The sequence below is a fragment of the Echiichthys vipera genome, assembly GCF_963691815.1.
Source record: "Echiichthys vipera genome assembly, chromosome: 5".
NCBI classification, from domain to species: domain Eukaryota; kingdom Metazoa; phylum Chordata; class Actinopteri; order Perciformes; family Trachinidae; genus Echiichthys; species Echiichthys vipera.
The window spans coordinates 24,244,625-24,272,309 of NC_139830.1; the positions used below are offsets into that span (position 1 = coordinate 24,244,625).

The window sequence follows — 27,685 nt, forward strand, 5'->3', positions numbered from 1 at the left end:
TCATTGTGATGCACGTGTGCTGCATAATGGTAAGCACAGGTGGCAAAAGTCAAACACAATTAAAGCACGGTTGTCACTACTTGAACACAACAACTCAAAATTGATAACACTTGTGGCTAATGATGTGAGGGAATATATAAAGCCAGTTCAGAGAGCACTGATTTGTGAGGCACTACAATGGATAGAAATCTGAGAGGAAGAGTTCGTGTGAGAGGTGGTCGAGGTGGTCAAGGTGGTCAGCGAAGACAAAGAACAGTAATATCTGACGAAATCAGAGCTACTGTGATTGACCATGTTCTTGTCCATGGCATGAGCATGAGGGAGGCCAGACAAAGTGTACAACCAAACATCGCTAGATTCACTGTGTCCACCATAATCCGAAGATTTAGAGAAGATAATAGGTAATTATCTTTTTTGACATTATAGTAAAGTATGTAAATGTTGAGAGCAAATTACTGTATGACATATTACAGTATGTACTGTACCACAGTATACTGTAAGTAATTATATGTTTCAGTACATCACTGTGCCAATGTACTGTAGTATTGTAATGGAGGGTTAGTCTAACTGTGTAAATGCATACGGTTTCTGTTTGTTTTGAACAAATAATATGTGTACTGTAAATGCAAAAGATCTTTGTTTTTTGTACTGTACAAGTGCTACATGTTAATGCACAAGATTTCTGTTTTTTGTCTTTGTGTAAAGTGCTAAATGCAAGTTTTTTTGTTTTGCAACATGCATTCAGCTTCATGTCCTGAGCATTGTGTTTTCTATTTTTCTATGTAGTGTTTAGTGGCTGCTCAGTAGTGTTTTTAATTTTGATTGACTTGGGGCACGATTTGACAACAAAGTTCAGTTTTGGGCACAGATTGAACTGTTTTGAGGTGAAAGTTTGGTTTTGCAAGAAGAGTCTGAGGTTTTGTGAACGTAGCTTGAAAATTGGGGTTTGTGTTCACAGTTTAGAGAAAAGGAGAGAAGCTTTCAAGAAATGTGTCTTAGCAATCGAGAAAAACTGTAATCAGAGCTTCATGGGTTTTTTTGGTTATCCAGATGGAGTTTGGGGCTTTATGTGGTTGAAGACAGCATAGTAACTGTACAGTACGGTGAGAGAGCTGACAGAGAGGCGGGGGAGAGGCAGGTTTAGGGGAATCCGATTCATTGGTCTCTGTTCTGCAGTGCAGGTGCTGAGACAGCATTCAGTGTGCTTCAAACAGCATGCTGCTTCCTTAGGCACTCTTTGCATTTCTTTTTAAATGTTACAAAACATAGTGAGTGTGTGTGTGTGTGTGTGCCTGTCTGCGTGTGAAAGTGTGTGTCTGTGTGTGTGTGTGTGTGTGTGTGTGTGTGTTTGTGTGTGTGTGTGTGTGTGTGTGTGTGTGTGTGTGTGCCTGTCTGTGTGTGAGAGTCTGTGTCTGTGTGTGTGTGTGTGTGTGTGTGTGTGTGTGTGTGTGTGTGTGTGTGTGTGTGTGTGTGTGTGTGTGTGTGTGTGTGTGTGTGTGTGTGTGTGTGTGTGTGTGTGTGTGTGTGTGTGTGTGTGTGTGTTGTAACCAAAAGTATTTACCCGCCTTGTTCTAAACATACAGAAAACTCTATTATAATAAGAAGCAACAGTTTTATTTTAACAAGAAGGGAAATTAGATGCTATTTTCTGCTGTGTAAGAGGATTTATGAGGACATAAATAGGGAGTGAAGAGGTGGAGCAGTAGTCAGTCAGGTTTCATGCTAATATGTTTAGCAGAGTCTAACAAGGACAAACAAAGAATTCAATTTATCCCTGCTTTGGCTCCAAGCGGTTTCAAACATGTATTTGTTTAACGCTTCCATCTTCAGTCTTGACGACATCCCTATATTTTATTTCCTTCTGTTGTAGTGATTTGAAATGCGTAGGTTAGCACAGAATTACCAAGGCATTTTAAAAGAAGCTCTATTCATCATTATGGAAATGAATATAGCAAACAACCATTTACTATGTGTTCTCTGGTACTTGAGAAGTTGAGGAACGGTGGAGGCAAGCCCAGTCTACGTTTTTTTCAGTATTCTGAGTACAACCCCCTTTTTAAAAAAAGTGAATGTATGGTACCTAGCTGAATATGACAACCAGAGCTGAATAATGGCAATATTGTGGCAAGGTGGGAACATATTGTGCAGGTGCATTTGCATCTATTAAAGCTCTCTCTACTGTACAAGAAGCCACTCAGGAAATAGGTCAATTGCAGACATCCTCCATTATTGTGCTTTTGGGTGAAGACATGAAGGGAAACTGCAGAGATGTAGCATCACTAGAGTGTTCCAATTTATAGTCCTAATAAACAGAAAAAGGGAACATACCAGCTGGCTGATAATATTCACTGGGTTAATAATTGTGTATTAATCCATTATTAATTATTAAATACAGCTCTTTTAAAGGCATAGTTCAGATTGTTTGAAGTGGGGTTCTTTAAGGTATTTATCCATAGTCAGTGTATTATCTATTGTAGATGGCTGTTGGCATGCCCCCAGTTTGGAGACAGGCAGTAGGACAGGCATGGAGGTTAACCAATGTAGTCAGCTAAATGTATTTTATTTTCATTATACACTGGATGAATACTTGATTCATTTGGTTTGATCTTGGTCCATTCTTCTTGCAGTCTCATCCACAGTTTGGTAATGTTTGTAGGTGACTTTGTTACCAAAAATTTTCCAGAGATTCTCTATGGGGTTTAGAACTGGACCAGGTTAAGTAAAGTAAAGAGTTAAAGTTATAGTTTTTTGTCAATGGAGTCTGCTGGCTTTGATGAGAGAATAACCCCCCTTGAGTAAACTTAAGCAGGGCTGTCTGACAGCAAGGTAAAGTGGTGAAAATATTCATTTTCTAATATAGCATTGTTTAAACTGATACAACAATTTAGGCGGGCCTCTTTTTAGGTGGCTAAAATATATTTAGCAGCTGCCTCTGTCCACAGTAAAAGTATTACAAGAAGTACATTTCTTAGCTTCGGTGCCTGTCTTCCTGCCTGCTTCTCCAAACTGGCAGTGTGCCGACTGCCATCGCCTGTAGGTACACTGTTTAAGGATAAATACAACCCAGCTGCAAAAAACGCAAACTATCCCTTTAATTAGTAATGAGTGGCAACATTGTGGAATTACATACACCAAAATCATACATTCTTAAACTCAATAAGTTCCTTTGTAATGACCTCAGCAGTACATGTCCCTACACATATATTGTCCACACTTAGAGTTGCTCATCATTATCATATCATTTTGTGTTTAACAAGTACTTCATGACTTCTGGTGTCCAGAGATCACTTGATTTGGAGCTAATAGTGCATTCTGTTTTTGCAGATAGCGGAGGTAAGATCACCAAAGGGAATCCCAGGGTTCAGAGATGGCCTGTCGCATATATTCATACATGTCAACATTATGAATCTGTACCTGTTCATAGTTAATGTAGGAGTAAACAGACTTAACCTCCACCTGTTTGTCCCACAGCCCCGCATGCTGACATCATTTCACAACTTTACAGCTCCTTGTAAGAATTACAAAAAGATTCTTCCTTCTTTTCATGTCAAGCAGTGACATGTTGTTGTATCATTGTTTGCTGTTGACTACATGCTCTGGGTCTGGTAAAATTTCATGTACAGTATTTTCAGGAGGTTTTTTTAGCAGTTAAGGGGACAAAAAGCAATGTCTGATGCAGAGAGGGAAATGTAGGGATTTTGGGGGATTTATAGATCTGTCAATTAAATCAACTAATGAATTAGTTGACAAAATAGTATGAATGTTAGGGCGCACTCACATAGTCCATCCGTACCGTGCCGCGTGCTTTAGGGTACTTGTCCCCCCCCACTGCCCAGCTCGTTTGTACTCACACTGCCTGGGCCTCGGCGAATGCTTCTTGCTGTCTATACGTCATCATGCCGTAACAGGCACGCGCATTGATTGATGTCATCTCGATGAGTCGGTTTTTTTTTCCATAGACCTCAGAGATTTTGTGCGTCTTGTCCGACTGTTTTTGAGTATTTTCATGTCCGCGCATGGTCAGCCTTTTTTTATTTTTTCTATGTTTGAACAGGCGCACATAAAATTACGTCAGAGCCGCCGTAGGCCTCGCGCTCGTACACGTGTGCACGCTTGTGCTCGTACATGTGCAAACGTGCTTTACAAAAGCCCACCTCTCCCAAAAGGTCCGTGGCCGGCAAGCGGGCCGCAGCTAGGCGCGGTCCGCTTGCACTCACACTGGTCAAACGAACTAGGCTTTACCCGTAAAACCTGTTTGGGCACGGTACGGATGGACAGTGTGAGTGCGACCTTAGTCGACTAAGATTGTCTTAAATCGAGGACAGCCCTGGTGAGACAGTGTCCACATACAAAAGACAATATCATCCACGTATATTAATCCTATTGAACAGATAATTAATTTAATTTAGGCCTGTATGATATGAGGAAAATATGTGATATGCTATAATGTTATACTGAAAAAAATGATGAGACCATTATTGTGATATTACTTGTGATAAATAAAACAGACATTAAAGTGTTCTCAGTTCTTTCCAACGTTATTTAAGAAATTGAACATTGAATTGAATAGGCACTTTTAAAAAAAGAATGATAGTTGCATTTTAAAGTGCAGTTTTCTACTGATTCCCCCTTTCAACTAACTCAAAAAGTTATTGACTTTCGTGATGTATTTATGCCCATGTTAATATAGCAATGGCGATAAAAATGTTTGACTGTGCAGATGTGTATGCTCATCCATTTTTTTCCTAGAAGCCAGTTAAGTGTTGCTAAGCAATTTTGTTTTTGACCTTAGATATTAATAGTCTCCTGTGTAGTCTGTTCCACTTATGATGTTGTTCTGAAAGCCTTCGTTAATGTTACTCTCCTGTTGGTGAAAAAAAGTATTTTGGAACATAACCAAACCACTCTTAAGGTTTGTCTTAGTTTTAGGATTTGCTATACATAACAGGGTGGCTCCTGAAACTGATATGAGTACAAAGTTGTTCCCAGTGATCTGATATACTCCACAGAGTATACTATTCTATCTGTTGAGTATAGATTTTTATAACTTACATTGTGAAATGAAATACACTTCAGCAATCTGTTGATATTTTAATTTGTTATCTTTTGTTTTTATACAGGATAAGGACCCCCAATGTCATGAAGATCCATCTCCCAAATTAGACATGATATTCAGCATTCTGATTACTGGCATCCTGGAAAGAAATTTGAAAATCAATTCTAGGCTCCTGCTGTGCCACTTAGCCTTTTCGGTGGGCAGGCAGCCTTTTTTGTAGTTGATGCCATGGATGATTGATTTTGAAAGTGCTCTTAAGGGCGCTGTAAACTCAGAGCTCTTCCCAAAATGAGTGAGCAAGGAGAGCCCTTCGGTGGGGGGGAGTTGAGGAATAACAACCAGAAGAGTGGCATGCTGGCTGACGGTGATGCCAATGCCAATGATATCCGGATGGAGGATGGTGCGATAACGGGTGATACTGGTACACGGTCTGGGTTGCTGACCGAAACAGCAAAGCAAGACAAAGTCATTATCTGGGGTACAGACTCCCAGTGTGATGACCCCGAGCTTGCTGAGTTTGAGATGCTGGAGTGTCAGGAGCTGGAGGCCTACCTTGTTGAGGATGGAGAGGACTTTGTTGGACTTGCAGACCAAAAAGAAGAACAGCCTTCATCATGCAGCAAAGCTAAAGTGGAACAAGTAGCGGATAATAAGAGCAGCGAAGAGAGAGAATCTATTTTGCATGGTACCAGTGAGCAGGAATCCAGTGCCACTCACGTCTCTGAGAGCAGAGAGGTGTCTAGGACTGAGTTAAGCTCAGAAACTGATGTCTTTGTGTCCTGTCTGTCCACCATTTCAAGCATGGACACTACAATGGATACTGCTGGCAAAACCCAGACAACAGACTCCTGGTACATTGCCTCCGGTCCTTACTCCATCTCTGAAGACTTGACTCTGGTTTCACAGGCTGGAAATACCACCAGTGATAGAGGCAAGTCCCTCTCATCTGGAAAAAGCACAATACACAGGAAAGATGTGGACATGAATTTGAATTCAGCGGTTCACTCAGAGGATGTGGTGTCACAGACACAAGTGAACAATGGAGTTGTTCCATGTATGGATGTCATTGACAAGCACAAGAAAAACAATAACCAGAGGAATAAAGCAGGCAATACCATTTCCGAGGGAGACTTTGTTCAAAAGAGAAGTAAAGAGCACAAGGGTTTACCCACTGCAAAGACAATGCATGAAGAAAGCACTAAAATTGATAAAGGCACTCAAGCTGATGAGGCCCCTGATGTGAACTACAGCCCACCCAAAACAAACACAAAGGGGACTCAGTCATCAATTGAATCCAAAGCCATAAAGAAACAAGGGTCATTTGATAACTCATTGAAAAAACAAAACTCTTTTGACAAGAGTTTTAAAAAGCAGCCGTCATTTGAGAATACTTTAAAGAAGCAGCTCTCCTTTGATAACACCTTAAAAAAGCAGGGCTCTTTTGAGAACACCGTCACCTCCAGCTCTTCAAGTCTGGAGAGGAGGAAGCCGTGGGGAAGCCCCAGTCGAACAGCAACTCCTACTTCCTCTAAAACAACCTCCTGTTCCCCCAAGAGACGACCACCTGGTTCTCCAGCCAAAGTCCAGAGCACAAGGGCTCTGAGCTTGGAGCGCAGCAACTCCCCTCAGAGAGGTCTATGTCAAACAGTCAAACCACCAGGTAAGACAAGTTTGAGCAGTTACATCCCCAAACCTGTCACGTCTCAGCAAAAAGAGCCTGAACCCAGGAGGTCATCTCCCCCCCAGAAGCCTAAAAATGTCCGACCAAAAATCATCACCTATGTTCGAAAGAATCCCCAAGCCAAGCCACAAGTGACAGATGCCCCACACGAAACCTCTACGCTCCCACCAAGACTATCTTTTTACTCAAGCCCACCAGCTCATAAAGATCCAAAGATTGGTCCCCAGCCTAAAACCACACCAGTGCTATGTTCCTCCAACCTGCTGTTTGACAAATATCGACAGGAGATGCAGAAGGTGGGGTACTATCCTCAAGGCATGGCTTCGACTGGGGTGAAACATCCAAGCAGCACCATCCCTCAAAGGCTGAGTGGGAAGTCGGGCAGTTTTCATGAGGATATGCCTGAGAAATATCACCAAGAGGTAAGAAATTGACATTAATTTGATATACAACACATAGTATATATACGTATAATATGTATATATCAGACCGTCCTCACCCAAAAATTACCGTAGAGGTTGATTATGCAAGCAGCATATTATGACCCATATTTACGTTTATTGTTAGGTGGTGACCTCCAGTGGCCATTTTAATTAACATGGGGACAAATGCGGGAGTAAGGTGATGTACTGTAGTTATAAGAGCCCCAAACTCTGCTATGAGGAGGATGGGTCAAATAAACATGGGATTTTAACAGAGGAAACTAGAATTCATGTCCTGCGTGAAACCAAAAGTGAATGGTGACATTTTTTAAAGCCCCTGAACACCCACACAGGGGTTTTCAGTTAATCCTTTTGATTAGACCTCTTCTCAGGACTGTGAGGGTGTGTATACTGTGATTGATTGACATCTTCCAGAGTCTCCTGTTATCATCCTCAGTGGTAGACTGAGATTTATAACCTCATAAATTCCATCAAATTCTCAATAAAACCACCTCCAACCAAAGCTGAGGTCTACTCAGCCAGAATAACTGAAAACACCTGTGTGGGTGTTCAGGGGCTTTAAGCTAACCAACCTCCTTCTGTGACGTCGTTACGCCGTGACTTTTTAATGTATGTGACTCATTTTAGGCCAATCCATCATTTTTTTTCGAACCCAAACCATGTTTTTTGTTGCTTAAACCTAACCATGTAGTTTTATCGCCTAAACTTAAGTATTTCAGTCATGATTACCATGGCCACATGTTTCAAACTGCCAACGTTTGACAACGATACATAGAATGGGCTTATGGGTAGTTTTAGAAGTCGTTGGCAATCACCCTGTTCTGTTGTTTAGGAATGAGGACGTGTTTGTATATATATAGTTTATCTTTGCACTCTGTAACAAAACTGCTACATCATCGTATTGCTTGTCAAGTGAAAAATTTATTGTGATAGACTATTTGTAATGTTCCTCCTCCAGCATGTTTCCCAAGAAGGAGGCAGTGTCTACCGCTCACCCAGAGCTCTGAGGCCTCAGCTGGGGTTAGGGGCAGTCACCAGGCAACCTCCAGCCAAGACAAGAGTTCAACAGACACGTCAAAGGTCAGGCCAGTCTGCTCAGGCAGCTGGAGCGTCCACCCAAGGCTACCAGGACCCTGCAGGTGAGATGGTGATCTGCTGGCATCATATTTTGCAGTGGGATTTAGAAAGTTAAATGAGAGAACACAAGAGCATATCTAACATGCTGGATACTTACGTGCTTATGTTGAAAAACAAATGATGGTTCTAAACCATTTTGACCACCAGCTTTTTAGAGCTCATCTGTTTTGCTATTCTGGGCACATCCCATCTTCTTCTTTTTCAAGCTGCAGAGAAGTTATCTTCTTTTTCTCACTGGATGATTTTCCATAATTTATTTTCCCTGTCATGCTTTATGGATGAGGTTTGGCTTTTGGCACCTAAACCCTTTGAAGTGCAAAGCATTTGATAGCAATATAACTCACACATCCTACAAAATGACACTATATATTTTTACCTACGCACAGGCAGCAGTCAGCTTCCACATATGGTGCTCTCTTATTTATGTACAATTTCTTAACAGAATGAAGGTTGTCATATGTTTTCATCTCTATGTGTCATCTTTATAGCTGCAATGAATATTTTTTTACTCACCAGACATGACTTGTGTATTAGTAGTGTAATTAAACAGAGTATTATCTGAATATTCTTTACCAATAATCATGCCATTATTTATACCAGACTAAATAATTATAGTTTTAGATTTACCCGCCACTTCTGTCATATTACATATTTTCCCCATCTACCCCCAGGAGAGCAAAAGAGGTCAGGAGAAGAAGGTCCAGAAACCACCCCAAAAAGGTCTGGTCTCCGTCCTCCAGGCTTCTCTGGCCTGCCAGCTGCCCGTCTGGCCACCTTGGGCTTCATCCGGAGCTCCAGTGTCTCGTCTGTGTCCAGCAACCAGTCTAACGACAGCAATCACAGTGATCCCTGCAGACCCTCTCAGCGTGAGTCACACTCTGCATACATTTCATAGGAACTAGGGTTGAACAGAGGCAAAAATATTGCAAACAGCAGAAAGAATAAAACATAAATGTGGAATATCAGAGATGCTCTGATATTCCACATTTATGTTTTATTGCATCTATATTTCCATTTTAGTACACCAGCAGCTAGTATAGTAACAGCCACCTACTTCCTTTCATTCATTTATCACAAGTAGGCGTTGAATCCTGCTGAAGAAATTGTTGTCAAAGTCAATCTCCCTCTGCTGCCTCCGCCCAGTGTACATACTGCAGCATTTTGTCTGGATCTGATTCGGGTGCTCAGTCCGATACTTACTGCAGCCTTCATTTAAAGAAATCAATGCACTTGACAAGCTGATTATCTGTGTATTTAAGGAATTTGTCAGAACAAGCTGAGAAGTTGCATGTTTATTACAGCATTTACTGATCAGTGTATGCATATGATTCATTTGTTCATAGTACCGAGTCAAAACAGCCGTTTTCTTAAAAATGCTTACACATAATGAAAAAAAAAGGTGTAATACGGTAGTTTTTTACCATAAATATAAACCGACCAAAATAAAAGTAAAACAAATTCAAATCATCTAAAATAGATGTACAGATATGCTTAGACTTTTAACCCAGGCAAAAGTATCCATCTGTTTTGACTGTGCTGATTGGCTGATATGATGATGGGTTAATGCTGTCCTGTTAAAGTGGCACCACATTTGTTCCAGCATCAGACAGCTGACTGCCGCCTTTCCCTGCTCACCACTTTTACTGTCTTGTTCTAACTTGCTGGATTCTTGCTGGAAACTTCCTTAAGCTTTTGGTGCGGGGGGGCAGCTGTTGTCTCATGTAGGGTGTGCCCCCCAGCCTCAACCATAAAAACTGCTTCACATGTCAGCAGCAGTCTCTTCTTCCCTATTTATAATCTCTGAGATGAAGAAGTGGTGCCGACGGCTGTGGTCTTTGTCAAAAAGAAAGCCTGCTCCGTCCAACCTCTTTCTTGTCTGTGGATCTCCTCCTCAAACTTTCAGTCAAGTCAGATAATGGTCTTTCCGCTTCAGCTTCCCATCTGAATTATCCAATGTACACTTTACTGGGTTATTTTGTACCGTTTTTAACACAGATTCCTCAGAAAACAACCACAGCTCAAAATGACAACCTGCAGTCATGTAAATGTGGCCTACTCTGTCCTTTATTGCTGTTGTTGTCTCCGTTAGTTTGTCTGTGGAGTTGTTATATTACAAACTTGCTGTGTGCCTTTCAGCTGCTTTAGTGAATAGATGGGTGTCTACCAGATAGTAAAATGTTTGGGAGTAGCTCAGACAGAATATACATGACTGGCAGCTTGCATGGCAGTGTTTCCCTTCAGGCTGTTGGCCCAGACAGTGTTGCTCTATTAGTATGCCACCGTATGCCTCAAATGCAGCCACACTCACTGGGGAGGGACTTCAGCAAAATGTTATTACTGGCAGCAAGTGCATCCTTCTGTAATGAACATCAGGACACTGGTGACATGTCAAATTTATCTGTCCAGTTAGCTCAGCTGGAGCACACAGTACAGTATTTTTGTACTATGTGTCACTTGGATGGCAAAATAGTAAATGAGAGTTAGATTTAGTTTCTGTGTGTTTGGAGCTGTGGTTGGATGTTTAAGGGACGCTGAAGGTGAAAGACATTACTGTATGTACAGGTGTTGAAACAATTATAGTTGAGTAGTCAATTGACATAAGATTAATCATTGTTTATCTAGCAAAAATGGCAAATATACATTGTTTCCAGATGCGTTGCTCTGTTTTCTATAGTAAAGTCAATATATTTAGATTTTGGAGTCTTGGTCAAACGAAACAAGCACTCTGAATGTCACCTTGATCCCTATTTTCCAGACATTTTAGATGTGTGGTATAGCTACCAGAAGAGATGCACCATATGGATTTAATTTCAGCCGATACAGATAACCTATAACCAATAACCTGCTTCTCATGTCCGATACCGAAAAGATAATCGATAATTTCACATTTTTGTATTTAAAAAAATTCATTACCTGTACTTCATGCACACCTGAGGGTAAGAAAGATGGTTTAATATTTCATAGCCCTGACCTACCCAAATCCAGCTGACATAACTGTTGTTAACACAATAAAAACAATCAGTTCTGACTCTTCAGATGTTCATTTATGTTTTCCATAAAGTACATCAAAAAACTTCACAATCTTTGGCTTTTATGGAGCATACTGCCTAAATTAAATGATTAGATATAATCTGTTCTATACATGTTTTAGCAGATCACAAACCAACTTTAAACCAATATATATATTGTGCATCCCTAGTATTTAACATTATTATACATGATACATGGAATGTATTACATTGTCAACGAATACTAGAAATAAACACTGAGAAAACAAAGAATACATATAAATTAAATATATAGCTAAATGAACATCAGTACTGTACATTTAGTATCAGTCAAACTAATGACACACCCTAAACTTAGTTTCCTGTTCTGTAAAGTTTTCATATTGGTGCATATTGCATAACATATATGCCGATACTGATAGATGGAGAAATGCGTGTGCTAGGTCGATCATTTATTGGTACTGATTGTGCATCCCTATTAGTCACTATAACTATGAGTGACTACATACTTTATAACCCAACTTTAGTTCCAAATGAGACTTCACAGGGGTTGAAGCAGTACAAATCTGTGTGGCATGTTCTGAATATTAAGCCTATTTTCCTGTGGATCAATCCAATCCCTGTCATGTGCTGCACATAAAAGTCACAATTCTCTTCAAACTGTATGTGATCCTCTGGTGACTGGAAGGTCCATTTAGTTTTTTTAGTCCACCTTAGAGGAGATCTGATAACAACTGTGAGGTGTAACACAAGCTTAGAAACATGCTTCATATATCTTGAGGGATTTCCCTAAACATACATCATAAAATAATGTACAATAGTGTTCTACAGCAGTATTATCATGTGGTGTTTTATTTCTTCACTTATATGACAAAAAGAAAAAAAGACAAATAACCTGTGTTCTTTCTATGATATCTCTCTGAATGTCTCTATTTCCAGTGTTTGCATCACACAGAAAAAAAGCAAATTTGAATTTAGATGAGGAATTATTGCAATATAAGCCTGATTGCAAATGCAAAACACAATACTTGTATTTACTATTTTGAACCTGTCTGTTCTGAACGTGCGGGTGTTACACAGATCAGAGGATGTTTGCAGCAGGGGGTGAGTTTCTACAGTACATGTAGGTTAGAAACAAGCATTTAGCAGCCTGCACCTGTCTCCTCCAGCCAATCCGCTACTTGGCTCAGCCTCATTTCAGTAGTACGCCTTTGGGAAAATAGGCATCTGCTGACTCTCCAAGGTTTAGCTGTTGCAGTGAGGAGAGTTACTGTGATCCCACTGGAGGTTTCACACAGGCCCTGGGGACTTTGACATCAAAAGTGGTTTCATTAATTTCATATTTAATTATACTTTAGTACAATAGCTTGTTTCATCTGTGACTTGGACCATCCTCTGACTGATCACATCAGAATAAGGGTATTTTCATTCAATGGCACCAACATGTCCTTCTTTCCTTTCTGAAAGTGCTGAGACACCTATGGATGCAGCATGTGCCCGCAGTGTTATTGATTGGGGAGCTGAATATTTCATGAAAAGTAATTGAGCTATCTGGTTTCACCTGCACCAACAGAGTTAACCTAAATGCTGAATTATCAAGTGAATCCAGAGACAGTTAAGAGTTTATCCTGATACAGTTTTAAAAAAGAAAACCACAATGTGTGACAGTGTGTAACAACTGTGAGGGTCAACCTATTATGTCAGGGGTATTTGTTCTTGGTGATGTTTTTCTGTTGGACTACTCCTTTTTACAGCCTCAGTTTGTCTATGAATCAAAGCATTTCATATCTGCAGAAAGCTAGAGGCGTAATAACAGCTGTAATGAATAATTAAGATGTTTGCAGCATTCTGCTTTTTTGTTAGTCTTGGTGAATTTCTGCAGTTTAGAAAAAGCTTCCCTCTTAGGAAAGATAATGATCTGCTGATACTTGATCCTGGTCATTTTCATTGACCTACAAAAAGCCATGATCTTTTTATAGGTCAGTGAGAGGTGATTTACAGCACTGTCACTAGTAAGGGCAAACTGTAGCTAGTGATTTAGGTTCGTTTTTTTTTTATTTTAACAAAGGGATATTTGTTTTCACACAAGTCAGTTCTTTGCACAGCATGGACTGCATGTACAGATAACACAGATAACATACCCTCTGCCTGCGAATAACAAATAGACCCTCTTACCACATATCCCCAGAACAACATATAGACATACAGTATAGACAGCACATAGACAGACAGACCCCCCCCCACACACACACACACACACACACACATAAGAGAACAGAGAACAACCCTCACAGAAAGACACATGGACAGGAATAGACATGAAATAGACATTGTACATAGTTGAAATATATGATCTACAGATTTTTGTTTAGTTCTGTGATGGCTGAGGGGACAAAACTTCTTTTAAAATTGGCTATCCTCCAGTCTTACACCCTATATCTGCAGCCAGATGGGAGTAGAGTTAAGTGTGGGTTCAGGACTGCTGACTATAATTTCCAATAGTATATTTATGCACTGATGGAACTATGTAAAAATTCTGAAAAATGGTAGATTGACTAATTAAAGCTGCAATGCCCCATCCCACAGGGTCTCATTTTTCCAAACCTAAATTAGAGCTTTGATCATGAGAAACAACACTCAATATAAAAATGGAATACTTATTTTTTGTAGCGCAGCCTGTTTTCATGTACGGAAGGATCAAATGTCTTTGGAGTTTGTGCTGCACAGTATTGACCAATATGTTTCAATTCACAGTAATGCACTAATATGTAGGTTGCTAACCCATATTCTCACACAATAAACAAAGCATGGAGTGACTGAAAACAGGTGCCAGCGATGTATCCATTAATCCATCCCTTTTCATTCCTGTTCAGTGCTTATGCATCTCTGTAAATAGTAACCTTTGAAAACATTGACAAAATCACTGAATGTGTTTATCTGTTGTCTGACTTTGTCCCTGCTCTGCAGATCCCGGCAGTGGTAGCGATGACACACCTCTTCACAATGTGGCAGCACCCTCTGATGCTCAGAGTCGGCCTCAGCCTCCCAACGCTCCCAGCCTCCAGCGCCGCAGTCTGCCACCGCAGCGTGGCTCCCCACTTGGTGCGTAGTCCATATAACCCTTGTGATTGGATATGTGAGCAGGAGTGCTAGAGAGAGGAAGCTTAGAATCTGAACATATATGTAAATGATGAGTAATTAACTGTAGCCCTCAATTTACATGTTTTAATTTGTTTTCCCTGTTAAGGTTACTAAAGTCATTGAGTTGCATAATGGAGCAGGAAGAGATTTAGCCCGCTGGTTATAGATGTTGGTGTAGTCAGAGGCAGATTAATGCACAGGCTGACCTAGGCTGCAGCCTAGGGGCCCCATGTGTTCAGAGGACCCGGATTGGCCAGACTATTTTACAGTCAGGTGCTTGAAATCCTTGAAAATGCTTGTATTTTAATGTTGTGTTTTGGGGTTTTTCAAACAAGCATTAGCCTAGGGGCCCCTTGACCACCTTAATCCGCCACTGGGTGTAAATGGACTTGCTGGCTTTCTAGAAATGTCATTGTACCTGGCCTTAAATTAGAGTGACCATAATAACAATGTTGGCCTGGCACAAATGGGGGGGGGGGGGGTCAAAACTGCTTCAGGCAATTCATTTACATGAGACGCTCAGGTTCGTATACATTTTCTGTATGTTTAGGAGGCTTGGAGGACATTTCACCTTTGTCAGCAGGTGTGCAATGTTAATGGTATACAGCTGTTGTTTTTGTTCTTTTTTAAAGGCTCCATTTAATTTAAATATGTAATTGTGAGATTTTATCCACAAGGCAAAAGCAAATACTTTTGGTCCCATTACAAAAACATGTGTTCAAACACAAGTCCTTTCTCAAGGAATTTTTTTTGTGTTTAAGATGCAAAATTATGGCCATCAGTGTTACATTCAGTTTCCTCTTTGAAGTACCTTCTGCCATTATTAATAGCCCAGTTGTCTGTAGGGGTGTAAATCACAAGTTTTATAACAATACGGTATTATACTGAAGCTTTGGACGGCAATGGATATTTGCTGATATCAGAAAGTCACAACATGATTTTAATCCAGTTCAGTTTGGGGGACTGTGACCGATATGCGACAATACCATTCGCTCATTAAACATCAGTTACATTTGTATCAACTCATGTGATATGATGATATTTGATTGTTGATCATTAAATTAATATAAGGATTAAGATCAATCTATCATTAAACCACTAGTTTGCCCTTTGTCCTCTCTCTGCATGTATTTATACATAATAAACAAAATATACTGATGTTGTTCTTCAGCACAAAAAAATGCTCAAACAGACTAAAACAGGAATCATCTTCAAAATGAGTTCTCTTGTATTGAACAGAAAATGAAGCCTCTAAAACTGAGCTACAGTAGATGTAGATGAAGGTGAAGCTGAGCTGGGAAGATGTGATGGAGATATAACAGCACCATGATTGAGTGTGCCTCTTGAAAGGCCCTAAACATCCAGCGTTCGTTTCGCTTACCCAGTGGTTATAATCTTTGATTTGAAGAAAATAAATACAGAATCAAATATAATTAACATAAAGGCTGAGTCCTGCTATAATATATCTTAACTTTTGCTTAGCATTGCATCACAGCAGTGACACAGAACCATAAATATACTCTCTGCTGTTGCTGGCGGTCTTGTTGTTTATTTGGTGCAGCCTGTGACCAGTGTTGGAATCTTAGCAGTGGATGTGGAGTTTCAACACCACCCAGTGGTCACAGAGTGTATTTTTGTGAACAGCCTCAGCTTCCTGCAACAGGCCATATGTGAACAAGTGGAGCAGCAGCTCCAGCTAGTGGTCCCCGACTGTACCACACTGTACCTCACTTTCAGTCTTTTCTCACTTGTGGTTTACACCAGTATTTCCCAACCTTTTTTTGGCTGTGAACTTTTATAGCAAATACGGGTTTTCCCTTCTGTAATTGTTTCATCAGAATATACAGTATTTTATATGCCAGAAGAATTTCTCGAAAATGCTTCTGAAGTAAAAGTCTAAGATTAGAAAAAAGAGAGGTAATTTAGTGTTGTATTAATTGCTTTTTTTTCTCGTTTTCATATACCGGTTGTCATCTTACACTCTCTTAAATTGCAGCCCCTAGGCTAGGAAAGTTTGCTCCTACACAATATATGCTGAGTTGCAGAATTGACATTGGTATTGTAATTACCTTGAATTTAATAAAATTATGTAGCTACACTGCAGGAAGTATTCAGAACTGTACCCAACGTAAGATTACCACAGTGTCCTTATCTTTGTCATGTATTGTTTAACACTGTCTGGTGAAGGCAAAAATTAGTTTCCACAACATAAACAATAAACTTACAAAAAAAGTAAACATCCTCCATCCAAATTTGAATCAAACATATCAATCCTCCATCCATCCATCTTCAACCGCTTGTCCCTATCGGGGTCGCGGGGGGACTGGATCCCAGCTGACATCAGGCGTGAGGCGGGGTACACCCTGGACAGTACGCCAGTCTATCACAGGGCACATAGAGACGAACAGAGACAGACAACCATTCACACTCACATTCACACCTACGGGCAATGTAGAGTCATCAGTTAACCTAACACCTGCATGTCCTTGGACTTTGGGAGGAAGCCGGAGAACCCAGGGAGAACCCACGCAGACACGGGGAGAACATGCAAACTCCACACAGAAGAAACCCTCTTGCTGTGAGACGACAGTGCTAACCGTCACACCATCGTGCCCCCCATATCAATCCTATATTATCAAAAGTAAATAAAGTAAAGTATACTCCTATTACAGGTGCAATATTGTTAAAGCAGCATCGTAATGCTGTGACAGTTCAAGATGAATTTAATGTGATCTAGTGAAAGTGGAAATAGACATTTTGTCCTCTGAAAGTGAGGTAACTCAAATATTTCCTCTGATTAAAGAATATACTAACATGTAATTCATTTATGAAAACAACATTGTTGTAAATTTTAATTCTTGTATTTGAGATATGTGCATTATATAACACATAACTATTTCTCTTTCCCACGCAGCCTCTAGGAGAGAGATACAGAAGGACATAGAGGCTGCAATGTCCCCACAGTCCTCTCCTAAAAGATTTGCAGTGGTATCACCCAAGCCACAATCCCCTCGTAAGTCTTACGTGTGTGTGTGTGTGTGTGTGTGTGTGTGTGTGTGTGTGTGTGTATACTGTATTTACAGTAGATACAGTATGTATCTGATTTTGTGTGTTTGGTTTGTTTCAAAGTGATACAAAGAGGGAAGCTTCTACTGTACCTTTAAAAATTATAGTCTCTCTTTCTGTCTGCCTCACTCACTCTCTCCACACTTTATTACAAGGCCCATGGAGGCCTGCTGTTGTCATAGCAACAAGCTACAGGAGCTGTAATGCTGGGAGGGCTCCTTCTATAGCAATCCTGCTGGGTCAGATTACTACAACAATTCAGCAGTTTGTCCTTTTCTCAGGGGCCAGACAGACAGAATAATAGCTGGGCAGAGTTCCAGTGCAGGTGATAAAAAAAATCCCTGATACTGATACTGCACACATGCTGCGCTCATATATTTCCACTATGAGTGTGTGTGTGTGTGAGAGGAAGAGAGAGAGAGAGAAAACTACATCTGAGCAGTGAGAAGACTTAGGTCAACCATTTGTCCATAGGAGGATATGAATCACTGTGGTTCCAACCAATCAGCGCTTTCATTTGTGTGTGTGTAAACTGAGAGAGTAAACCAGCTGCTAATATTATCTGCAGTGTAACTGTAAATAGTTAAAAAATAAGTAATTAGTCCAACACAAAAAGTCAATTTACAGTGACAAAGAAAAGCACTATACTTACGAAGCCAAAGTAGCTAATAATTTACATTTTTCTTGATCAATGACTTATTCATGGATTAAATTATGGTTGATTAATTCTCTGTTGATCAACCATCAATGTTGTTGTCACATTAGGCTTTCTGTTTGTGTTTGTCCCTCTGGTTCTTTATTTGCTGTTGCAAATATGTCAGAGGAAATGGTTGATTACTGCTTAGACATATGATTATCATATTTGTGAATGGCAATGTCCATATTTTTCACTTACAAACATTTCATTAGGGGCACCCAGTGGCTCAGTGGTTAGAGCATAAAGACCCCATAAAGAGGTTAAAAGTGTTGACCGCAGCGGCCTGGGTTTGACTCCGACCTGCGGCCCTTTGCTGCATGTGATCCCCTCTCTCTCCCCCGTTTTCTTTCATTCTTCAGCTCTACTAAACAATAAAGGCATGAAAAGGCCAAAAAATATTAATTAATATTATTAATTATAATTTGTTTATCTTCCTGCTCTCTGTTTCTGTAGTTCGTGGGCGGACAGCAACAGTTCCCGGTGCTGTTCGATCTGAAAGGTCTCAGGAGTTGGACCGGGTTCTGATCCAGCAGTTGCGAGAGCGTTGTGAGCAGCAGGACCTGCAGTTGCAGAGCCTTCAGGCCCAGGTTAAGAAGGCCTCCCTGTGCCTGAACGTTTTCAGCATCACTACCCAGCACTTCTGTCACAAGGTAGGCCACAGCAGAGCTCTGGAACCTCAGCTTTGAGAAGCTTAAATAAAGGCCCCATCAAAGGGTTTAAAGTCCCAATACCTTCAGCCTAAATTGTAAAAGTTATGCAGCAGGTGTCACATCCCCTTCTTCTCCCCTTCCTGTTTAAGGAAGTTCTGACATTTGGGAGCTTTGCATGCATAAGATAACTTAACAGAAATGATTCCCTGAAATATACCGTGTCTTTAATTTCTGATCATGAATTTTAATATTTTCCTAAGGGAAATATTTACAAAACAGCCCTTGCTTACGGCTACATTATTGTATAACCATAACATATTTTGATAAAGTGAATTTGACACTAATCATGATGGATGGATAGCCCATTTCATGCAAGTTTCAAATCTATGCCAGTTGGTTTTGATGCAGCAATGAAATGAACAGAAAGAGCGGTTTACTGAAATGGGAAATAGATAAAAGCATAATAGAATGCATGTAGGTAAAATATTTAGGCTAAACCATGCAAAACCAGCAGTATGGTCTTAAAGTATATTATATTTTTAAAGGTGTCATGCAAACAGAATACTGCAACACATCTTGCAACCTGAATCAAAAGCTTGCATCATGGTTAATACTGCTTTTTTGCAGTCATGTTTCAGGAGAACACACAGACCTGCTGTTGAAAACTATAAAGGTAAAACTATTGCAGGCTTCAGAATGTAACTACACAGTACAATACATCCACTAGCACAAATGACACCTGCAGCATCTGGCTTTTGTTGTCAGCATTGCTTTGTTAACAAAGCCAGTCACTTGCTTTAAAACCTGATTGTTGGGGCTTTTTTGAATATGTTGGGAATCACTTCTGAGGCAGCAAGATTTGATTTGAAAGGAAAAGGTGTGAGAAAAGTGTTGGGAAATACTGAAGATTTCCAAAGGGTTTTACAGCAGTTTGAACAAAAGGATATGATGTGTGATGCAATATGGCTTTCTATACAGTCAAGTGTATTAATGGAACAGCTGTGTGGCTTTTTATGTTGGGTCTGCATTACAACCACTGGATGGTCAACGTAATGGGATCTTAACACATTTGGTATGTATTTTAAATAGCTGGGTTGATGCGTTTCATGAGTAGTCTCCTGTTGCCAGTGGTGTCAGAATCCCCATCATACGATCTGCTTACACACTGTGACTAAGTGTGCTCTGCTTCTCAAACCTGGATTAGACACTATACCCTTACCCTATGCCTGCATTTCATCCATTTCCCAGCCCCACCCACAGGTTCTGCTCTACAGTTGGAGATGACAAATGAGATTAGCGCTGCCTGCCTCCGCTGCCTGCCTCAGCCTCAGCCTCACTGTGCTTTTAGTGAGACTGGTTGTCTCATGGGCAGGGAAACAACTGAGGTCTGATGGGTAGAAGGCTTTGTAATACATGCATCTGATCCAAAATTACAATTTATACATCACTGCCTCAGTCAGAGTTACCTTCAAATATTGAAGTGGCTGCATGTAGCTATTTTCTCTGAGCTGAGTAACAGAGCAGATAATTGGTCACTTATTGATCATCTCCCTCCCCCATCTTCTCCTGCTCTACTCTTTTTGTTTTTTCTCAAAGATGCAAAAGACTGCACATGTATGTGTGGGTTGCTCACTACCATGTGTGTATGTGATATGGGGCGTGTTGGAGGGTTTAAGGGGAGGGCAGGCAGAAATGGGCAGGGCTGGGCTAAGGCTGGCAGTCTTTGTTCCAGCATGGATAAAAGCCGGTTGCAAACCAGGAAACGAGGTGAGGCTTCGGTCTTCCCATCACTCCTCCCCTCTCCTTCCTTTGCCTGGTTTCCCTCCCCCTCTGTGTCTCTTTCTGTATCTTTCTGGCACTTGCATCTGTCACTGCTGCCTTCCGAGTCGGCTCAGGGATGCTGCTGTCTGCTAGCCTGGTATGGGCCATTGCTGCTGTAGGCTCCATTTCCTCCCTCTGTGCTTTCAGGACCAAACGGTAAAGATAGTATCCTCTGCAGGCAACAGGCTTGTTTCAGCACCGTGGATTCCTTTCTGTATGTGTGGTTGTGCGCATGTGTGAGTGTGTCTGTCTATATGAGCAATACATTCACCCGTTCCCAGAGACAGAGCTGTTTGAGAGAGGGTAAAGCTGTGCATGATTATGCTGAGTCAAAGCCAGCTTGTCTGTCGCACTGTCCTTTCTTTTCTCTCAGAGTTTGCAGAGAAATTACATAACATGATATTGCTGTTCTGCGTTATTCTATTATTTCTGTTTTACTGTGTCCAATGTGTCCTAATGCATGCTAGTGTAACTGGGTTAGATAACATGTCATTGGCTATATAGGAAATCTCCCGCTAGTTAATTGTTTATCATATGCTGACGAATTTCTCATCTGCAAGAAATCACGTTCGGTTTGTTGTAGCTTGCTGTATGTTCACTGGAGTCGGATTCTCTTCGGGACAAAAAGTCCAAACAGAAAAGCAGCTGCCCTTTGGAAGGTTTTTATGGTCCCACTGCAACTGGGCTTATTTCAGGGTTGCATACTTTGGAAAGATAAATGAACTCATTATGGAATATCTTCAAGAATTAGCACCCTTACTATCACTAGTCAAATTGTTTTTACCAGAAGGTTAAATGAACAGTGCTGAAATGATAAGTTGATTGACAGAAAGAGATCAAGAAAAAATGCCAATTAGCTGCAGCTCCTCAAATGTGAGGATTTTATTATTTCCTCTGTTTTATATCATTGCAAGCAGAGCATCCTCGGGTTGTGGACTGTTGGTGAGGCAAATGAATTGTGATGGGAATTTTTCACTGTTTTCTTATGTTACAGACGTAACAATTCTTTAAAGAATGAAAAAAATAATCAACAGCGTGATCGATTATGGCAACAATCAATAGTTGCAGCCCTTTAAATGGATTAAGTTGCTTTGATGAGGTCTGAATATCAGATGGGAAAATTAGAATGCATGTCACATAACTCCCTGAACTAAGTAGGGGGGCGTGTAGGCAGGGCAGAGGAAATGATGGGGAGGAGCGGAGGTGACGGGTAAGAAATTAAAAAAAGCTGCTGACCATCCTTCATCCCTCATGAGGTCACAGCAGTCTCACCCTGATGACTGTATGTTTGACCCTCTTAGAGGATGACATCGTTACTGCAGAGACACGCTATACACTATCTCATACATATTTTAACAACTGCTCTCTGTCTCTCTCCTTCTTTGTTTCTCTTAAGAAATGCTTTGTGATCTCTGATTCTTCTCTCAGCAACAGCGTCCATAGCTGTCTTACTGCATGTGTGGAGTTGTGATCAATAGTCATTTTACTGTCTGGTGTGTCTGAGGTGCTTTGAGGGGTCCCTAGTAGATACTGGAGAGGGTCTATGCAAATGCTGTATACGATATTGGAGATGTGTACAAACATTTACTACATATACATACTGTACATACACATAAATATACTGTAGGTAAACATAAGATCTTTTGCTATTATGCTCCACTGTGAACTAGATCAGTGTTTCTCAACCTTTTTCCTTGAGGGACCCCTTTTGTATCATTGAGTAAGGTGACAATCCCTGACTTAGTGACATACTTGATGTATTCTATATTATACTCACTGCATAACAATAGAAGTACAGGATAACTTATAAACTGAGACTGTTAACCCAAATTGTGGACACAATTACTGCTGTGTATCCTGTGAATATTGTGTCAGGGATTAGTTTTTCCAACTTTTAATACAATTCTCTGTATTCATTTTAATTTTTAACAATCATGCAGTTGATAGGCTTGCAAGTCAGTTGACTACCCTTGGAAGTAGTTATATTAACCCATTGGTTGTTTTAAGTAGTCTAATACAGTACAAGGCTGTTTAGCAGAGAGGGAAGACTGTCAATATATGGTCTTCGCCATGCCCTTATCCTACAAAGTTTCTTTAAGTATATATCTTAAATAATTATCCAAACGTTTGAAAAAAAACGATTTACTTTATATTTTAACACATATATGAATGAAATGCTGAGATACTGTATAGGCCAACTTTATACATATATGAAAAAGGTTGTCTTACACCCCTCAAAATCAAGAAGGCCTCACAACCCCCTGTGAAGCTTTGCTGATCCCTGGTGGGATTCTGGATCCGCAGGTTGGGAACCAGTTATATTTTGTTTTTATGTGGAAAAAATTAAACAACCAGGCAGCACACAGTTGTTATTCTATTTGTCCATTTTACAGTTAAGAGGTGTTCACTACTCAATGTGTTCGCTTTTCAGAGTGAGAGTGCCATTGTGAAGGAGAGGGAACTGTCCCTGGAGCTTACCAGAATCAGGGATGAAGTGGGTAAGTGGAATACAGCGTGACAGATATGGCACCACAGGGAGGAGCGAAAGCAGTGAGTCACATACTGCTCATTGCATATCATGTATTATACAGTATACTACCATAAGGACAGGGAGAAAAACCAAACCGATGGAAGTCTGGATTTTGTCAATCAAGCACCATATACCAAACACTTATAAAAAATAACAATAACAATAATAATAATAATAATAATAATAATAATAATGATAAAGGCTATTTGTATAGCACTTATCAAAACCAGTGTCTCAGCAAACACATTAAACAGCAAAATACAATAATAATGTTTGAATAACCAGAAGAAAAACCATGCATGATTACGGTACTCTCAACATCATGAATAAAGCACAGCATAGCCCAGAAGTTAAGAATAAAAATAAACCTCAAAATGAAAAGAGAAATTTTAAGAAGGTATTTTGTTAAAGATAAGTCTTTAAAATTGATTTAAAAGTAAAAAACGGATGTACTGTAGCAAACTGGAGGTCCTCAGGCGAACTTTCCATAGCTGAGAAGCCCTAACACTAAGCGCTCCATCCCCTTTAGCCTTTAAGAAGAGGTGGCAGCAGTCAGCAGGTGCCTTTTTTAATCTATGAGGTTTTTTTTTTGGTTTGTTTTTTTCAATTAAATCACGCCATTATGAATATGTCACACTTAGGCAGCTGGAGGTTTCTGTGCCTTGCTCAAGGGCACCTGTTAGCAAACATGCACCTCTCCAGCTACCATTCCACACTCCATGGCCCATACTGGGACTTGAACCGGCAACCCTTTTTGTTCCCAAGTCAAGTCCCCATGGACTGAGCGACTGCCACCCCCAATAATAAGGATGTTAAGTGTTAAATTGGTGTATCTGCTTGAAACAAAGTTGCTTCTTGCAGAAAGTACAGGGCCTGAATTGGAAAAAGTGGAAGAAACTGAAATTCTACTTTGTGTTGCAGCTTTCAGTGTTGCACACTGGGAGCAACTGCAGCAGGAGAAGGAGGAACTGGAGCGTCATTTTGAGGCCAAGCTGCAGGGATTGCGGGCTCAGCAGCAGAGGGAGCTGGGAGTGTTTGAGGAGCGGCTGAAGGCGCAGCACGTGGCCGAGGCCAAGAGCCTACAGGCCCAGCAACGAGCCGAGCTTGAGAAGCTACGGGTCAAACAGCAAGAGCAGGTGTGTGTGGGTGTTTTGATGACTGACTGGATATAAGCCGGTCGGTTTTGTCCACATCTAATATCAGAAGTGAAGATGTTGCTGAAAGGGTCCCCTGAAGTACAAAAAAAAGATGCTTTCTCGTTTGCCTATTCCAGGTTGAGGAGATGACTGAGAACCATGAGGCTTCCTTGATGGAGATGGAAACGGCTCACAGCGACACACTGGCCACTCTGAAGGAGGAGCAAGCCAGGACCGTGAAGAGTAAGCACCGTGTTTCTAACCTGTTGCTCTCCTGTACTGACTCCCTCTGCTGATGAGATAATAGTTATTTCTTGTGGCAGATCTGAAGATGGCCCATGAACAGCAGACCAAGTCTCTGGAAGAAGAGTTTGAAAAGATCAGACTGTCACTGCAGGTAAACAGTTCTCCTTCTCCTGAAAATGTATGTTTTACGGATACATGGACTGATACATTTTGTAGTCAGTGACAATTATTAACAAGCTAATATCTGTCTGGGCATCAGGATCAGGTGGACACACTGACATTTCAGAATCGTAGCCTCAGAGATCGAGCCAAGCGCTTTGAAGAAGCTCTGCGCAAGAGCACAGAAGAGCAGATTGTGGTAACTGCTGCATGATACATTACAGGGAGATATGTTGACTGTTTTGATGGCAGTGGCTGGATAAAACTGGTTGGTGTTGCTTATTGGTTTTAAAAACTGATAGTAGTTTTCACTAATGTTACCTTTTGTTGCCAGGATGCATTAGAACCATATAAACACATTGATGAGGACCTGAAGAGTCTGAAAGAAGTTCTGGAGATGAAGAATCAACAAATTCATCAACAGGAATTGAAGATCTCGGAACTGGAGAAAATAGTAGGCTTGAAATTTCTGCTTTCGTTTAATTTACTATCAATTTCCAACACCTAACATCCAGTGTAAGCTAATGACAGCATCAAATGACAAAAAAGAGACCTGTGCACCTCCATTATTTTATAGGAGAAACATCTCCTTTGTAAATTCCATATCAGTTATCATATTGCCTTCACTTGTATTGTCACGTCATACATCATTTGAAGAATTTAATGTGGTGCACATTTTCTCCTGTGTTTTTGAGCAGGCTGAAAAGAATGTGTACCTGGAGGAAAGACTACAAGTGTTGCAGCAGCAGAACGAGGACCTGAAGGAAAGGATAGACAAGAACCTTGCTGTGTCCAGGTCAAATCAGTTTAAATTTATAGTGGTGCACATTTAAAACCTAGTTAAAGCCAAGTGACAACCTCTGGGGCTTACAAATGAGGCCAAACTGTGCCAAAAATGTTGTTCGTAGCTAATTGCCACTTAAGGGCTGGTTTCACAAGTGAGTCAATTCCCATAGAAAACATGTTAAAATGCCCAACTTTACAGCAGAAATAGTTAGATAGATAACTTTATTTATCCCCGAGGGGAAATTAGGTGTAAAATAAACATGTTTACAGCCTGGTAACATGTTTTGGCCTCTAAAGCTAATGTCAACGTTCATGACAATTGTATGGTAGTGCATTTTTTTAAAAACTCCTCTGTTTAAATTATAATAAGGCTTAAAGTTCTACATAATTTATCAAGGGCTTGCTGCTTCGAGTAACAGGTGGGGGCCACATGTATCAAGAGGCAAGCATAGACTGTTGGCTTCATTCAGTCAGCCTCTGCCTAGTTTGTATAGTATACAGTAGTTTGGTATTGTACATTTATAGTGTATAGTGTAGTATAGTATATTATCGTATACTTTGGTATTGTATAGTATATTTGGTATGGTATAGTACAGTATAGTATAGTACAGTCTGGTATGGTATAGTATAGTATTATATAGTTTGGTATGGTATAGTATAGCATAGCATAGTATAGCATAGTGGTATAGTATGGTATTATATAGTTTGGAATTGTATAGTATAGAACAGTAGTATAGTTTGGTATGGTATGGTATAGTATTATTGTTTGGTATGGTATTGTATAATATGGATTGGTATGGTATTGTATAATATGGATTGGTATGGTATGGTATAGTATAGATTGGTATGGTATGGTACAGTATAGTATAGATTGGTATGGTATAGTGAAGATTGGTATGGTATAGTATATAGTATAGTATAGAATAGTATAGTATAGTACAGTGTGGTATAGTATAGTATACAGTAGTTTGGTATTGTGCAGGTATAGTATAGTATAGTATATTATCATATACTCTGGTATTGTATAGTATATTTGGTATGGTATAGTATAGTATAGTATAGAACAGTTTGTTATGGTATAGTATAGTATTATATAGTTTGGTATGGTATAGCATAGTATAGCATAGTGGTATAGTATGGTATTATATAGTTTGGTATTGTATAGTATAGAACAGTAGTATGGATTGGTATGGTATAGTATAGATTGGTATAGTATGGTACAGTATAGTATAGATTGGTATAGTATAGTATATTATAGTATAGTATAGTATAGATTAGTATGGTATAATATAGTATAGATTGGTATGGTATAGTATATAGTATAGTGTAGTATAGTGTAGTATGTTATAGTATAGTATGGTATAGTATAGTATAGATTGGTATGGTATGGTATGGTATAGTGTATAGTATAGAATAGTATAGTATAGTGTAGTATGTTATAGTATAGTATGGTATAGTACAGTTTGGTATAATATAGTTTAGGTAGTTTAAGGAGGTTTAACTACAACCTTTGATCTGGAAATATTTAACTTCTGCCTTTGAAAGGAATACAGCCCTAGTACATGGTATTTCTGTTTTGACTTGTTCCGGTCCCTCTTCTTTTTCAGGCAACTCTCTGAGGATAATGCCAACCTGCAAGTGAATGTGGAAAAGGAGAGCAATGAGAAGAAGAGGCTGAGTCGCAATAACGAGGAACTGCTGTGGCGACTTCAGACAGGCGAGCTAAGCCCTCACATGTCCCCCAGCTCCTCCCCCATCCATCGACCCTCCTCTGGACCAGGCTCTCCAGCCCGTCCGCACTCCTACCATCAATGACACTCTCAACGGAAGCTGTTGCATCAAACACTTTCTTTTATCTGGCATCGGAAGCACTGATTTTTTAAGAACTCTTTGTTGAATGTTCCTACACTTTACACTATGTAGATGGACGGACATATTTCAACCACTAGTGATTTTAATCTCTGACCTAAAGAATTGTATTAATGATCTTATTGCTCAAAAGGGAATTCTCTAATCTCCTCTTTCTACCTGAATGCCCCACAAAACAGACGTTCTGTGATACAGCAGTGGATGAAAGACCCGGTCATTGTAGACTTCACAGAGCAGGATCAGAGTAACGGTGCCTCAT

The 27,685-nt window shown here is 40.2% G+C and overlaps 1 protein-coding gene across 1 annotated transcript; it reads left to right on the forward strand.

Moving 5' to 3' along the window:
• Positions 1-5,344: 5,344 nt before the first annotated feature.
• On the forward strand, positions 5,345-27,372 carry mtus2b (microtubule associated tumor suppressor candidate 2b; the record flags this gene model as incomplete). Its single annotated transcript, XM_083913326.1, has 14 exons — positions 5,345-7,159; positions 8,139-8,319; positions 8,989-9,183; positions 14,293-14,427; positions 17,381-17,479; positions 18,683-18,879; positions 23,132-23,198; positions 24,152-24,366; positions 24,504-24,609; positions 24,690-24,763; positions 24,872-24,970; positions 25,106-25,225; positions 25,467-25,567; positions 27,165-27,372. 14 exons carry the CDS (start codon positions 5,345-5,347, stop codon positions 27,370-27,372), a joined length of 3,612 nt encoding a protein of 1,203 aa, XP_083769452.1.
• Positions 27,373-27,685: the final 313 nt, after the last annotated feature.